Source organism: Leucoraja erinacea, chromosome 4, assembly GCF_028641065.1.
Source record: "Leucoraja erinacea ecotype New England chromosome 4, Leri_hhj_1, whole genome shotgun sequence".
NCBI classification, from domain to species: domain Eukaryota; kingdom Metazoa; phylum Chordata; class Chondrichthyes; order Rajiformes; family Rajidae; genus Leucoraja; species Leucoraja erinaceus.
Window position 1 is genome coordinate 38,967,703 of NC_073380.1, and position 15,941 is coordinate 38,983,643.

Sequence of the window (15,941 nt, forward strand, 5' to 3'; positions counted from 1 at the left end):
AGTCATGAGTGTAGAGTGAGTACAGCAGGGGGCTGAGCACGCAGCCTTGAGATGCTCCCGTGCTGATTGTTATCGAGGCTGACACCTTTCCACCAATTCGAACAGTCTGTGGTCTGTGAATGAGGAAGTCGAGGATCCAATTGCAGAGAGATGCGCAGAGACCCAGTTTTGCGAGTTTGGTAACCAGCTTGGAGGGGATGATTGTTTTAAATGCCGAGCTGTAATCAATGAATAACAGCCTGTCATACGAGTTTTTGGTGTCCAAGTTGTCCAGAGCGGAGTGGAGAGCCAGCAAAATCGCACCCACCGTTGATCTGTTGTGGCGGTAAGCGAACTGGGTATACCATCAGGTCCAGGTGCTTTTCGAGGGTTCACCCCTCTGAAGGATTTTCTGACATCTGCCTCTGTGACTGTGACTGAAATACCATCACAGCGAATGGGGGCTCGAGAAGGCACATCAGTATTCTCCCTGTCAAAGTGTGCGTAAAACGCATTGAGCTCATCATGAAGTGATGCTACGCTGACATTCGAGCTGCCTCCTGGTTTCGCCTTGTAGGAGATGATTGCATTCAGGCCCCCCCACAGCTGTCAAACATCTGTCTCATCCTCCAGCTTGGAGCAGAAGTCCCTTTTGGCCTTTTTGATGGCCTTACCAAGGTCGTATCTGGACTTCTTGCACACCACTGTATCATCAGACATCAATGCCCGGTGTCTGGTCTTCAGGAGAGTGCGGATCTCAAAGTTCATCCAAGCTGCCATTTCCTTGGCCTTTTAGCTAAGACTCTTGGCCCAAGACTAGCCATATCCACTTTTGTTCTCATCTAACTGTTAATTCTTTGCACCCCAAGGAATGAACTTAAAAATTTGAATCTCATTATGTAGTTATTTCAATAGTAGCAGTAAGTCACTTATGCTCACTGCATTCTCTTGCATGTCTTTGCTATTTGAGTCTTGTATTTTTGTTGCAGCTGCTTCAAAGCCCCCTCAGTTTTACTTTGTGTGCAGTTTCAAAAGTCAAAAGATTTGTCTTTGATTTCTTCTGCCTGAGTGGATGCTACTCAATCTGATAAGAACCAGTGGAGGAATACAGACAGATGATGGAAATGTAGTTGGCTATCAGAGTATATCTGGTCTGCTGAGGGTATCTCCAGCAAGAATGGACAGTGTCCATGACTGAATACTTGGAACACTTGAAAGTAATTGCAGTATCGTAGGGAAAACATGTATTGGTGGAGGTAACCGTGGCTAGGATCAGAGAGCATAAGAAATAAGTTAAAATGTAATGTTGGAGGTACTAAGCAAGTTAGACAGCATCTACAGAAGGAAAACAGTCAAGACATCAGGTTGGTATTATTTCAGATTTCCAGCATCTAGATTCTTCTGTGCTTTTCAGTTTCAAGGAATTAAGGCATGCAAGTGTAGTGGCAGACAATGGCCCAGGAGTAGTGTGATATCGATGAACAACGCGAGGCTAAGAGGAAATAAAGCCACCTGGTCGGAGTAATGGAAATCCATCTGTGATTTTAGAAAACTGACATTTTAGTGCCTGGGCAGGAAAAGTTGGAAAGATAACCATGTATTAGTGGTAGACACAAAATGCTGGAGTAACTCAACGGTCGGTATAGGCAGCATCTCTGGAGAGAAGGAATGAGTGACTTTTAGGGTTGCGACCCATCTTCAGACTGTATTAGTGGTATGGGATTTTGGAATGTAATGGAGAAGCAAAGTTTTACATGATTTGCAGATTTTACAAGGTTATCACAATCCAGGTCATTGTTTAGGTAGGGTGTTGGCACTTTATGATTCTAATTTAAATTTAACAGGTGCAACTGCAACAAAGCAGATTCCTTCATATTTTTGATACATTGAATGAAATAATGAAACATGTATATTTTGTTTTTGTTTTGCAGTTAAAGAAATGATAAATGTGGAAGTTAAAAATGGGATACCATCTAATCGAATTATTTTGGGGGGATTTTCTCAGGTAAGATATGTTCACAAAACATCAGGTCAATTTTCATTTTGACTCTTTTAAGATAGAGATTGGATGTCACTAAATATGAAACAATGTTTTGGATAACCTCTTTTAGAAAGCAATGTAGAAAACAACCACTGAAATGTATAGTGAGCCTTCATTTTTAAACTGGAATTGTTCCATAACTTTAAATGCAGTAATTGCAATTATTTTGCTATGCATTGATCAGTGACCCCCTGCAGTCATTTATTGCAGATATACCAGCTAATACATCTGTCAGAACTTGCTCGCGTGACCCTGTGGTCTGTCTTAAGTGTTTGAATTTTGTTGACATATTCTTTTAGTCCATTATTTTTGCAGTTTTTCAATTTTTCTGAATTATATTCATTATAAACAGTATGATCAGCATATTAAATATATTGTTAGACAACGTAAGATTAGGAAACATACAGCAATCGGTTCTTGTACTTATTCTGATAATATTGGTAAATTAATTTTATTATATTGTTTATTCTAACATAATGCCTGGGGTTTGCTTGAGTCATAGACTATACTATCGAATTCCTAATGAAAGTTAGAAATATTTTGTATTTCAACGTATTAAACAAAAACGGCTGATAATAATAATAATAATAATATTTATTTATATAGCACTTTTAAACAAAATCACTTTGAACCAAAGTGCTTTACAGAGAGAGACTGATTAAACTAATTGAATAGATTAAATGTCAATAAATCCATATAAAATAAAAAAGAAAAAGATGCTGAAAAACCTAAAGTTAAATAACAGTGCTGGAAACACTCAACAAGTCAGGCAGCAAATGTGGAAAGAAAACAAAAACAGTTAACATTTTGCATTTAAGATCTTGTGTCCGAACAAAAACTTTTGGGGGGATGGGCGAGGTGGAAGGAGGGGAGATGGGTAGAACCATCTCTGATAGGATGAGATTAGATGGGTTAATTGACAGTTAAAAGCACATTTTGTTTCGTTATAAGACGATAATACAGGTGCACAACCTTTTATCCGAAAGCCTTGGGACCAGACACTTGTCGGATTTCGGACATTTTCGGATTTCAGAATGGAAGATTTTTAGCGTAGATTAGGTAGGTAGCGCGGGCGGCTTGAAAAGTCTGGAGCAGCTGCCTCCTCCCCGGAGAATCATTGCATAAATGTTAGTCAGTTAGTTTGGAGGGATTTTATGTGGTGGTGGTGGTGTAGGGGTGAAGGGGGAAACTTTAATTCTTAGTCCCCTACCTACCTGGTCGGCGACTCCCAACCTCGCGGAGCTGGGGGCTCCGTCCGGCCGCGGGCAGCACCGGTTGTAGCTCCGACCCCGGCAACTCTACCCCTGGCTGCGAGGCGCTCCAAATCCAGCGCGGCCCGCGGCCGGACGCCCCAGCTCCGCACCAGCGGGGTGCGGGCAATGCCTTACCGGGTCGCCGTGCGGCAAGCTCCGGAGCGCTGTGGCCGCCTTCTTCCAACATCGCGGAGCGTCGCTGGATTTGGAGCCGCGGAGCTGGGGGCTCCGTCTGGCCGCGGGCGGCGCCGGTTCGAGCTCCGACCCCGGCAACTCTCCCCCTGGCTGCGCGGCTCCAAATCCAGCGACGCCCCGCGATGTTGTGTGTCGGCGGCCACAGCGCTCCGGTGCTTGCCGCACGGCGACCCGGTAAGGCATTGCCCGCACCCCGCTGGTGCGGAGCTGGGGCGTCCCGGGCCGCGGGGCCGCGGGCCGCGCTGGATTTGTAGCGCGTCGCAGCCAGGGGTGGAGTTGCCGGGGTCGGAGCTACAACCGGCGCCGCCCGCTGGCGGCCACAGCGCTGCGGAGCTTACTGCACAGCGACCCGGCAAGGCATTGACCGCTCCCCGCCTCTCCGACCAGGTAGGGGACTAAGAATTAAAGTTTACCCCTTCACCCCCCTTCACATAAAAGCCCTCCAAACTAACTGACTAACATTTAAGCAATGATTTACAGATGTTTAAGCGTCTCCCGGTCTCCAGGGAGGAGGCAGCCGCTACAGTAGTACAGACCTGGGTTGACCGTGGGTCGTTTTGGGTCAAGTTTGGCGCCAAACGCGAGCTTTGGTGCGCAGACGACATCTGGAAAAAATGGCCGGTTTTCAGAGCTTTTCGGTTTCTGGAACACCGGATAAAAGGTTGTGCACCTGTAGCAGTGCTGTAGAACAAGCCCGGCAGGCCAGGCTTACTAATGGGGGAGGGGAAATTGAGACATTATCGTAGATCAATGGCCAGTTCTGATGCACATCGGAAAAACAGTAAAACTGACTGTGACCTCTTGTGGTATTGTGAGACCCAAGGCGAACTTGAGCAACAACGCCACATGGGCTTATCGTCACCTTCTGGATTTGATCTTGTATTCTTCAACCTTAGACAAGTCGCCCATTCTTTGCTGAATGTTAGCAGCATTTCCTATTTTTATTCTTTACAACTATTAATCGTTTGTTACAGTTGGATCATTGAATTATACACAGAGCCTTTTAAATAAAATTGAAACTTCAGCCAGTGAATGCGAGAATGAGTAATTTGTTATAATGTTTAACAATGGGTAAATTATTGATTTGATTTATTCTATAGGGAGGTGCTCTGTCATTGTACACAGCACTGACAACACATCAGAGGCTTGGAGGTGTGATTGGCCTTAGCTGTTGGCTTCCACTTCGGAAATCTTTTCCGCAGGTACTAGCAATTATTTTCCTTTTGTTCATTATGAAATGAATGACAAAGATCTTATATATACAATTAAAAAAGGAGAAATCGGTAAAGCTTAAACATGGTGTAATAGTGGATATTTTATTTTAAGAAAAAGCAATTCCATTGTGAAAACTCCAATGACCAGATTTTGAAGAGGTAACACCATTCATGCAATGCATTGATTTGGTTTGGCAACTGTTATATTCATGTCTGCCCTATATTGGTGATATGTAATGTGGAAAATTCATGTGGCATCGCAATTGTGGTCACTGATCCATTATTGAAGACAATCATAGAATAAGTACAAATCATAGTATTTGTTACACAAAAATAGGTGCCATCTTAAAACCAAGATGGTAAACGCACAGATTCAGTATCTATATATCCATATCTATACCCATATCCTTATTTATAACTATAAAACTGTGTGTGTGTGTGTATTTATTTATTTGTTTGTTTTCACTTCTCGAAAAAAAGACTCTCTAACGATAAATCTTTTACATATTCCTGTCGAGATTTATCCCGTGAAGTCAAAAATCACCTTATCTGAAAGATTCATGCATTATTTCTCAAGTTATTAATCAATATGCTCAAAAATCTCAAATAACTTAGAAAATGAAATCGCTGGCTTTGGCTGATGACGTGATGATGTCACGATGGCTGCACGTTGTGTTCACGGGCTGTGAGTCGCGTCGTTCAGGGCTGCCCACTCAAAAGACGCCGAAAATTGGAAACCCCAGCTCCAAAAGGCAGCGGACACCCGGAAACACCAGCTCCAAAAGGCAGCAAGCTATCCTGCCTCTGTGTCCCTTTCTGTGCCCCTCTCTATGCCTCTGTGACCCTCTCTCTCTCTCTCTCTCTCTCTCTCTCTCTCTCTACCCCTCCTCCCTCTAGCCGCACCTGCGAGTTGGGGGCTATGCGCGTGGATAGGGCGGGGATGGGGTAAAAGAAGTGAATTAATAATATTAATATAATATCAATGGGGGTGGTTCGTGTGTGAGGGGTTGGTTAGTGTGTGTGTGTGTGACGCCGCAGGCTGCCTCTGCCCGCAAACGCGCATTGAGGGGACGGGACCCAACAGGTCCCACTTGGCCCACTTAACTATTAAAAGTCTGTTCTTGTATGTGGATGCGTGTGTTTGTTTGTGTATAATCACATCTTAGCATTTCTCCCTCCCAACTCACTCTCCCCCTTGCTCTCTCCACCTTGCTCTCTCTCCCCTCTCTCTCCCCTCTCTCTCCCCCTCTCACTCTCTCTCTCTCATTCTCCCCTCTCTCTCCCCTCTCTCTCCCCCTCTCTCTCTCTCCTCTCTCTCTCCCCTCTCTCTTTCTCTCCTCTCCCCTCTCTCTATCTCCTTTCCACGTTGCCCCCTCCCCCCTCTTTCTTTCCCCGTTTATCATCCTCTTTCTCCCCTCTCTCTCCCTCTTCCCCCTCTTTTTAACCACTCCTCTCTCTCCCCCTTCTCTCCTCCCCTCTCCACCCCCCTCTCTACCCCTCCCCTCTCTCCCCCTCCCCTCTCTCCCCCCCTCCCCTCTCTCTCCGTCTCTCCCTCTCTCTCCCCCCCTCCCCTCTCCTCCCCCCCCCTCCCCTCTCTCCCCCCCCCCCCCTCCCCCCCCCCCCCTCCCCCTCTCTCCCCTCCCCCCCCCTCCCCCTCTCTCCCCCCCTCCCCTCTCTCCCCCCCCCCCCCCCCCCTCCCCCCCCTCTCTCCCCCCCCCCCCTCCCCCCTCCCCTCTCACCCCCTCGCATTCCCCCCACTGTCTCTCTGACTCATTTCCCTCTCTCTCTCCCCCTCCCTTTGAGAGTCTCTGTCCCTTCAGAACAGAGACTCTCACAGCAGCGGCGCAACGCTTCCGATGCTTCCGACGGCCCGGGACTCTTGCACTGGGGACTGCTCCATGGCCGGAGCTGCAGCGAGCCACTCGCCAGCCCCGCAATCACTCGCCAGCCACGGCTCTCCGCATCTGTCCCAGCCCGCTGCTTCCATCCCTCCCTCAGCCCCGGCTCTCCAACACCCACGGCCCATGCAGTTTATATGAGTTTTGAAATTTTCATTGATCACAGAATTTCTCACGACAGAGCATGAGAAATTTGTGATCAGCGTGAGTGCGCGAGAATTTGCCCAAATGCGTTATTCTCACGCTCAAAGCATGAGAGTTGGCAGCCCTGGATCATTCTTGTAAACCTCCTCTGGATCCCTCCAGAGCCAGCACATCCTTCCTCGGGTATGGTCACAAATTTGTTCTCAATTTTCTAAATGCGGCCTGACCAGCATCTGAAGGAGCCTAAGCATTACATCCCTGTTTTGTATGCAAGCCCTCTCAAAATAAATGCTGACATTGCATTTGCTTTCCAAGCAACCAAGTCATCTGTAATATTTATTCAGATAAATGAATTTTAACTCTGATATCAGGGTGACTTACTGCTTGACCCCTTTTGAGTGAGCTCTTTTATGATGATGCAAAAGTTGATAAAGCCTCAGTTTATCTGGAATGTCGAATTTGTGCTGAAGTAAGATTTGAACTACCAGAGGAGAGAATACTCCTCACTTAATCTCTTCAATTGCAGTATTTATTTTGGCTTTTGATTGCACCTTGGCATGTTAATTATCATAACCCTGAGGCTTTAATGACAATGCAGCTTTGGGTTTAAATTGAACAATGGGAGTACAATGATACGATACGATAGAACTTTATTTATCCCGGGAAGTATGAGGGAATGTGCAAAGATGGGGGGGGGGGGGGGGGGGGGGGGAGAGAGAGAACTGCATAGTTTGATAGCCATAGACTATCTGCTTACTTCCATTAGCAGACAACAGAGCGTCCATCCTGATGGAGTCTTTATAGTAGCAGGGGATTTCAACCAAGCAAGACTAAAGACTGTCCTCCCTAAATCCTATCAACATGTGCAATGCCCCACATGAGGTAAAAACATACTGGACCATGTTTATAGCAACATCAAACATGGGTACAAAGCATCACCTCTCCCCCATCTGGGCCAATCTGACCACATCTCCCTGTTTTTAACCCCAGCATATTGAGCACTCATCAATACGGTCAAACCAGCTGCTAGGGACCTTCAAGTGTGGCCTGAGGGAGCTTCTGGGCAATTACAGACTGCTTTAACTGAACCGACTGGGACTTGTTTGAGGACGAGGACATTGACACCTACACCTCCATTGTACTTTTTTACATAAAAAGCTGTGTAGACAATCTCACTAACACTAAATGCATCCGCATCCCTCCCAGCAACAAACCATGGATGACCTAAGTAGGACAGGCCCTTAAGAGTGCACAATTTGGAATGGAAACCAGCACAGTAACTTGCTCAAATTTTAATTTCTACAAAAATTACATAATTTCACACAACTTTATTCCATTTTCTTATTGAACAGTTTATTGTCTTTTTGTTCCCAAGGCAGCTGCTGATAGTCCAAACAAGGAGATTCATGTTCTTCAATGTCATGGAGAGATAGACCCCCTAGTGCCTCTATCATTTGGAGATCTTACTGCAGAAAAATTAAAAACTCTCATCAATCCAGAAAATGTCATTTTCAAGTCCTACCCAGGCATGGCACATGGTTCTTGTGCCAAGGTTAGTAATTGAAAATCTTAATGTTGAAGTTGAATATATTTAGAAAAATGTAGGTTGTGTTGGATGTGTAAAAGGGTCGTCTCAACATTTTAATGTCTGTAAAAATTATGGATCTGATAAGCTATTAAGAAGGCAAGATTGATCTTTAAAATGCATAATTTCAGGCAGAAATTAGAATTATTTTTGAATTCTGTGATATTTATGAATTTTATGTCCTCCCATTTGACCTTAATTTCACCAAGCTGATTACATTTACTGGTATATGATTTGAAATGAAAATGTAGTTTTGAGGTGCCATATATTATGCCCACATTCAAATGCAATGATGAGTAGCTAGAAAGATTCATGATCAGCACTCGACATTTCCAAGAAAAAAAACACGTAGGCATTTACATATAGTAACTGTTAAATAAGCCTTGGGGATTAAGGATATATACATTTTGTTATTTACTTAATATCACATCTATTATTTGGTTATGAAGCTTTCTGTAAAAGCAATATGCCTTTTACATAAGATTTGAATTGGGTCAGAAGGCCAAGACGGTCAGAAAGATTCTGACCCAAAACATCATTTTGTAACAATGTTACAAAATTTTGAGATTTAAAAAATCAAGTTTGCAATTTATCCCATCAGATAAAGCATAAAAATAAGTTTAATTTGATACCTAATTCACTTTCATATCTTCTGCATTAAAAAGGTTATGGCCATTTTCATACTCGGAAATTAGCAACTTGTTCCATATTGCTTTTCCATTGACTTAACACAAAAGCTGTGATCGAAGACGGTCAAAAGCCCATAACTTTCTTAAAAATTAAGAGAACTGAATGAAATGTTCAGTTATTATAGATTGAAGCATTCTGTAACAAATATGAAACATCTTACCTGAATGACCTGAAATTAATGCATATAATTAGTTAGTTGCCTTAATTGTAGCTAATTACAAAATTGACCGTTGTGACGGAAATACTAATAAACACCCAGACTGCCTTGAAAATTCAAAATTGTGATATTCTCAAGATCAGAACTTTAATAGTATTGTATTATATGCTGTAAGTCCGCCACAGATAGGTAAATAAATTACAATTTCTAGCAATAGACCAAGCCTTTATGGAGAAGATCAGTTGCTAGCTGGTACATGGGCATATCCTAATCAGTAGCATCATCATACTCCTCAGATTGTAATCAATAAGCAACTCTGTACACCTTGTTTTTTCTCAACCTTTCCATTTTGGCATTGTAAACTACAAGTTTTTGCTCTTCAAACCATGCATGACGTGCCTTTCTGCCTACTACTTTCCCATTAAGAATGTCCTGTAGATCATCACATTTGTAGTAGTCCAAATTCGGATAATCTCTGCGAATGCTAAATTGGTCTCTTTTGCTGGGCATTTGTATTGACAATTTTGCATTTCTTCTTTGGCGAAATCTGTTTAAAATGTAAAGGAAAAAAAAACTGAACAGCATTAACAGAAACAAGTTATTATTTGCAGTTTTAGAAAAAAGGTAGAAATGATAAAGTTAAACGCTAAAACAAATAGTAAATACCCAACAAAAAATTCATATTCATCAGTTTCATCAAATCAATTAAAATCATCTAATCCATCTAAATTCAATTACTAGATCTAAACATCTATCCATTTCTTAAGGCTATTTAAAAAAAAAAAAAAATAACCTAAGTATCCAGATAACAAACTAATCCCATTCATACAAGAAATCACAACATAACATGATTTTTAAATCTCACTGTTATTGACATATGCCAAATGGAAGGAATTTAATGTTTATTTCCCATAAATTAATCTAGAAACATCCACTCTCAATATAATCAAAATTATTATTTTTTGCACAATACATGTGACTAAAACTGTTGTGGATATTTAGTATAAAAATATTGATTATGGATATACAATTACATAAAATATAGACGATTCATGACATGATTGTCCAAAAAAAAGAGAATTTTAATCATCTTGCGAGTGTGTGTTTCTGGAATGCGACCGATTGGAATGCTGTTGCCGTGAAATTTAACCCCATATCGGCAGGCAAAGACATGACTGAATCGTTTGGGGACTAAATAACATTCTTGCGTCGTAAAAGTAGACTAAAGCCACCCCAAGAAGCAAGATTATATGTGAAATAGACGACTTACCCTTTGTTTTCTCCTGGTACGATCCGGCACGTTGAGGGCGTTCGAAGTCGCTTTTTACTTTAATCCAGCTATTAAATTGTCCAGTGATTTAAAATAAATGAATAAATTATTGTATCGACAAGCGATACAAACCTGCATTTTAATCCCCCCCCCCCCCCCCCCCCCCCCCCCCCCCCCCCCCCCCTCCTCAAAGGCGCCACAGTCACACACACACAGCCTGTGGCAGATCTGCAGCGCCGCTGAAGGTAGGTTTTGTAACATCGCTAGATTTTGGCAATTCCTTCCACAAATGTTGCCTCCTCCAGCACTATGTTTTGCTCAAGATTCCGACATCTGCAATTTCTTGTGTCTCCATGGGAACATTTTGGTTTCAAAATGGAATTTGGGCTTGCATTGGTGTGGTGTAACACAGTACAGGTGCACAACCTTTTATCCGAAGATCCAAATAACGACAACCTCCGAATAGCGGACATTTTTTTCGGTCCTTGAAGAAAGGTCCTTGAAAACGTTCACCGAGGGCGGCCCGCAGAGGTGACAGCGGAACCTCCGGTCGGTCCTCGAAGAAAGGGGAACTAAATATTCATAAAAGAGAAGGTGAGGGTATTTTGCGCGGGAGGGTTAATAATTGACAATATGCTGCTACCTGCCCGCTGAGTTAAAAAGTTCCCACGGTAGGCTCACGATACACAGTGTATCGTGAGTCTTGCGTGGAAACTTTTTAACTCCGCGTGTAGGCAGCAACAGATTGTCGCTCCCTTCAGTTTCACTCCACCTACACCCCTCTGCTTCCCGGCCATGTGTGTGACCCCCATCCCTCCCCTCTCCATTGCACCGGCGCGGGGGCTTTGTACTGTCTTCACGTCGGTGATGGCAGCAGGTCAGTGCAGTCACCGGAGACGTCAGGACCAATTAGAAGTCGACCACCAGGCCCACCGCAAGCACGGAGAACCCAGAGACCCACAGCCAACAGCAGCCCAGCCCAGCCCCGCTCCAAATACAGAGGAACCTGGGTTGCGGATGACGGGGCGCAGCTCGGGGCGTCGTAGTGGCCAATCGGGGAGTGGGTTCCTGTTGGTCCTGACGTCTCATGCCACCTGCTATCCTCCGGGAACTGTACCGCCCTTGCAGGAGAGTGGGGTTGTTTGCAATTGCAGAGGGAGGGGGCAAGGGCGGTACAGTTCCCAGTCTCAGCTCCAGTCCAGGGGGGTGGCCGGAGACGTCAGGACCAACGTCACAGCGACCCCCAGGCCCACTGCAAGCACGGAGATCCCAGAGACCCACAGCCAGCAGCAACTCCAGCCCAGCCCCGCTCCAACTCCAGAGGAACACGTAGGGGCAGAAGCTGATGGTGTGCAAGGTACGTCTTGTTCTTGGGATGGCGCAGCTCGGGCTGTGGGCAAACTGCCACTTGTCGCGGCCCATCGGGGAGAGGATTCCTCTGGAGTTGGAGGGGGAGGGGGGTATTGTGCTGTTTGATCGCCCCCTGCTATCCCAGGGACAGGGAGACACAGCGGCTTTTTAGACTGGTGGGCAATCACTTCCAAATTTCTGCCCACACAGTCAGTACACCTCTCCTACACTGCATTTCATACAAACATTTATTCTGCAAGAAAAAACTACATTGAAGACTCAAACTCGCGACCGAGTAACTGCCAGGATCGAGGCGCAAACTCGCGACCTAGCTCGGGGATTCAAGAATCCCCGAGCTAGGCCGCCTAAGGGCATGTAGCCCCGCTAGGGTGACATGAGTGCGAGAGGTGATTCAATGCTGCGGGCACATTTACAAATTCAGGAATTCATTCAACACACTGCATTTCATACAGACATTTATTCTGCAAGAAAAAACGACATTGAAGACTCAAACCCGCGACCGAGTAACTGCCGGGATCAAGGCGCAAACTCGCGACCTTGCGGATATGAGCCGAGCACTCTACCACTGAGCCAGCCATTAAAATCTACGCTAAAAAATTTCCATTCCGAAGACCGACAAATTCTGAATTACGAAAAGTGTCTGGTCCCAAGGCTTTCGGATAAAAGGTTGTGCACCTGTACTTTGATAATCATGTTTAGAGTTGGGGTCTGTGGTTAATAAGTAGCCTGCTGTACTAAGGGGCTATATTATACTTGGTTTAATCCCTTGAAATGCATTCTGTTTGATGTTTGCCTTGCTTCTGTGGGGAACTTGTCCATATTTTAATTATTTAATATATATTAAAGCCAATTTTGACTGCATTAAAATAATTTTGTCTATTGTTTTACAATCAGGAAATGTCTGATGTCCAAGAGTTCATTGAAAAGATGCTACCTCCAATCAACTAATGAAAAGCCAGAATTTTTTTTCTAAGAAGCTGCACCAGCATCTGATCATGATAGACCCTAATCTTCCTTTCACTTGCCTACATAAGATGCAAGTCATCCATCATTTTAACATTAGCACTTTTTTCTCAATTTATATTCTGTAATTGTCACAGTAACTTGGTGTTACGTTGAGGTTGCGCTGTCTGCTAGTTTATACTGAGCAATGCAGTAATTGCAGGCAGCATTTAAAAAGCTTATCTACAATGCAATCATTCCAGTTTTTACTTTGTCCTGGTACTATTTGCTTTGTTCAGCCTGAGATTCATTCTATCTTGACTAAGTGTGATATTGGTGAATGTATGAACATATAGAAGAAACAAGTTACAACATGCAAGTGTCTATAATCTCCCAAAAGGTCACTTGCTATTTGTGTTTTACTGCAACAAAAATTGTCATAGAAATCAAATAAAGGTCATATTTGATAACCAATGGTTTGTTCGTATAAGTATGACGTTCTGATTAGTTTTAAAGTATATTTTTCTCTAAAGCATTTGGCATCCATATAAAACAGTAGGAATAAGTGTTCTAATGGAACAACTGTTTCCAAGTCGTAGTCAAAACTACATGAAGCCAGGAGCACCAAAACAATTGGTACTTGCACACTTGAAAAAATGCATCTTTTTTTAGGCATTGTTAATTATGATCCAATATACCAGTCAAAGAGACAATTCTGAATCGGATAATTATTGGTTTTATTTGATTATATTCATTTCCAAGTTTTAAACTGCACAGGGATATCTTTATATGATATATATTCCAGTTAGATTTGTGCAAAGTTGTAATGATGGATGTGGGGTGTACTCTTATTTCCTTTTTGTATAATGTGGAATTTGCCGACATTTTAAAAAATACGAAAATGGATTAATCTCAGCCAAATACATGGCTTGTGTAACACACAAATAATTCTAGAATGCAAATAGGTTTCAGTGGCAAGCATGCTTCATAGTTTTCAAAGTAGCATAATGAGATTCAATAGAACCATCCAACTGTCACAATTGGTACAATGCTTAATTTATTTCTGAAAAATATGGCTTTTGTACAGAATTGCATTAAAAAAAAAAGTCAATTTCCATGGAAACTAGGTGGTTCCTCTCCGAACAGATGCAATTTACCATGGTTTGAAATATTTTCAAAAATAAATTATGTTTCAATTGAACGAATATGAAAATGTAAAGGAATGTTAGACTGGATTTGGAAGCAAAGAAATTTTGTGTGGCAGATAAAAACATTTTTAGAATATAGTCACAAGAAAGGGAGCCAACGTCTGAAACTAAGGTGTGTAATGATTTTTGTTAATTAAAATCATTACTATGGAAAAAGCCCTGCAGTTCCTGTAGGACATGTAACTGTCAACAGCTAATTCACAAATATTTGCCAAGGTTAAGGTAAATCTGTCCTACTTTAGTGCAGATATTAATTTCAAAGAATGGGCTAATAACGACTTTAAAATAAACCACAATTGATACTGAACTGTTAAGAGCTCACATGGGCTATGTGTTTTGGTTATTTACTTTTGGGTTAATTGTTTTCTCTTGGACTGAAACTATTTAAAAAATATTTTCAAACCAAAATCCAGTGTGGATAAGATGGATAGGGACTTTGTCTAAAATGTCTAGGCTATGACAAATGGACTTCTAACTGTTCTACTTGTACTTATTTGCTGGTATGTCCTGTTGGAATTTTGTGGGCTGGGAACTTTACAAAAGATTGTCCTTAATGCCATTGTCTGAATTGGTGAATAAATCCAAAATTAAAAAAGATTTGTTTGCATCAATAATTTGGAACTTCTTGTGGACACTGAGACTTCGCAAACTCATGAAGGAACACACCAAATGAACACATTGAAAGAAGCATTGGAGGTCTGGAAAATAATTAATGATAAAGCACAGGGATTCATCTTAATGGTGGTGGTTAAAATCTGAAACCTAGACGACTGGATTGGCAATCTAAAGATTTAAGTTCAAATCCCACCAGGTCTGACCCTTGCCCTTACCCTTGTTGAGTTTTCTGGCATCAGCAAAGACTTTACCTTTGCATCCCAATGCCTACACGTCCAAGTCCTGAGCCAAGTTCTGCACTCTTCTGTTGCCTCGCCTCCGGACCTTTTTCTCTGGTTGCCTCTCTTCCGGGCCTTTTTCTTTTCCCATTCCAACATTACTCCTTGTGAAGTCCCCATACCAGTCTTCTACCCACTCTGGTCCTTTTTATTTCCAACTGCTGGTGCAACATCAAGTGTCTTGACATCACTCCCCTTACCCACTCCAATCTCACCCCTTCCGAATGCACAACCTTCAGCTCACTCAGCACCAATCACAGCATTGTCATTAAACCTGCTGACAAGGGAGTGCCGTTGTAGTCTTGTCGGGCTGACCTCTACCATGCTGAGGCCAGGCGCCAGCTCTCCGACATTTCCTCAACCTACTCGTTGGCCATGACCCCACAGATAAACACCAGAGCAACAACTCACAGACTGTTTTCGAGCTCATCACCTATGGCGATCTCCCCTCCAGTGCTTCCAACCTTATCATTCCCCAGCCCCGCACTGCCTGCTTCTATCTTGTTCCCAAAATCTACAAACGGGACTGCCCAGTCCATTTTGGTGGAATTGCCTTGTCCTGATTCCAATCTTGGCTATCAAATCTTATGTGGTTACAGCAGGGTTTGTTTCAGTTCTTGCAGTTACCGCTGAAAGTTTGCTGCAGTGTGAATATCAACAAGGCATTGGACCATTCAATGAAATAGGGGCAATGTTCCCACTGACTTCTTGGAACCTCTGGTCTACAACTGCTGAAAGTGGAGAGGAGTTGATAATGAGAACCTTGAGACGACCATGTGTTAGAAGTATACAGAAATATACCCGTGCAACTGATGAAAATAAAGCTTATAGTCAAGTCAATTTTATTTCTATAGCACATTTAAAAACAACTCTCGTTGACCAAAGTGCTTTACATTAGTGCAGGTACTAACTTCCTACAAACAGTGGTACATAGATCAACAATACATACATAAATACATACAGCATGCCCTCAGAGGACCTCAAGAAATGCTTGAGAGTAGAGTAGGGGGCAGTTCTGATGGGAAGAAGGATGCTGTTCCATAGTCTAGGTGCTGCAACCACAAAACGTGGTCGCCCCTGAGCTTATGCCTGGACCGCAGG

The 15,941-nt window shown here is 43.1% G+C and overlaps 1 protein-coding gene across 1 annotated transcript in view; it reads left to right on the forward strand.

The window, feature by feature from the left end:
* The window catches only part of LOC129696300 (acyl-protein thioesterase 1-like), a 45,427-nt gene extending 32,214 nt beyond the window's left edge, over positions 1-13,213 (forward strand). The window contains exons 6-9 of the mRNA XM_055634076.1: positions 1,911-1,984; positions 4,569-4,670; positions 8,100-8,276; positions 12,692-13,213. Coding sequence (XP_055490051.1) covers positions 1,911-1,984; positions 4,569-4,670; positions 8,100-8,276; positions 12,692-12,745 — 407 coding nt within the window. The 3' untranslated portion in view covers positions 12,746-13,213. The remainder of the gene's footprint in view (positions 1-1,910; positions 1,985-4,568; positions 4,671-8,099; positions 8,277-12,691) is intronic.
* Positions 13,214-15,941: the final 2,728 nt, after the last annotated feature.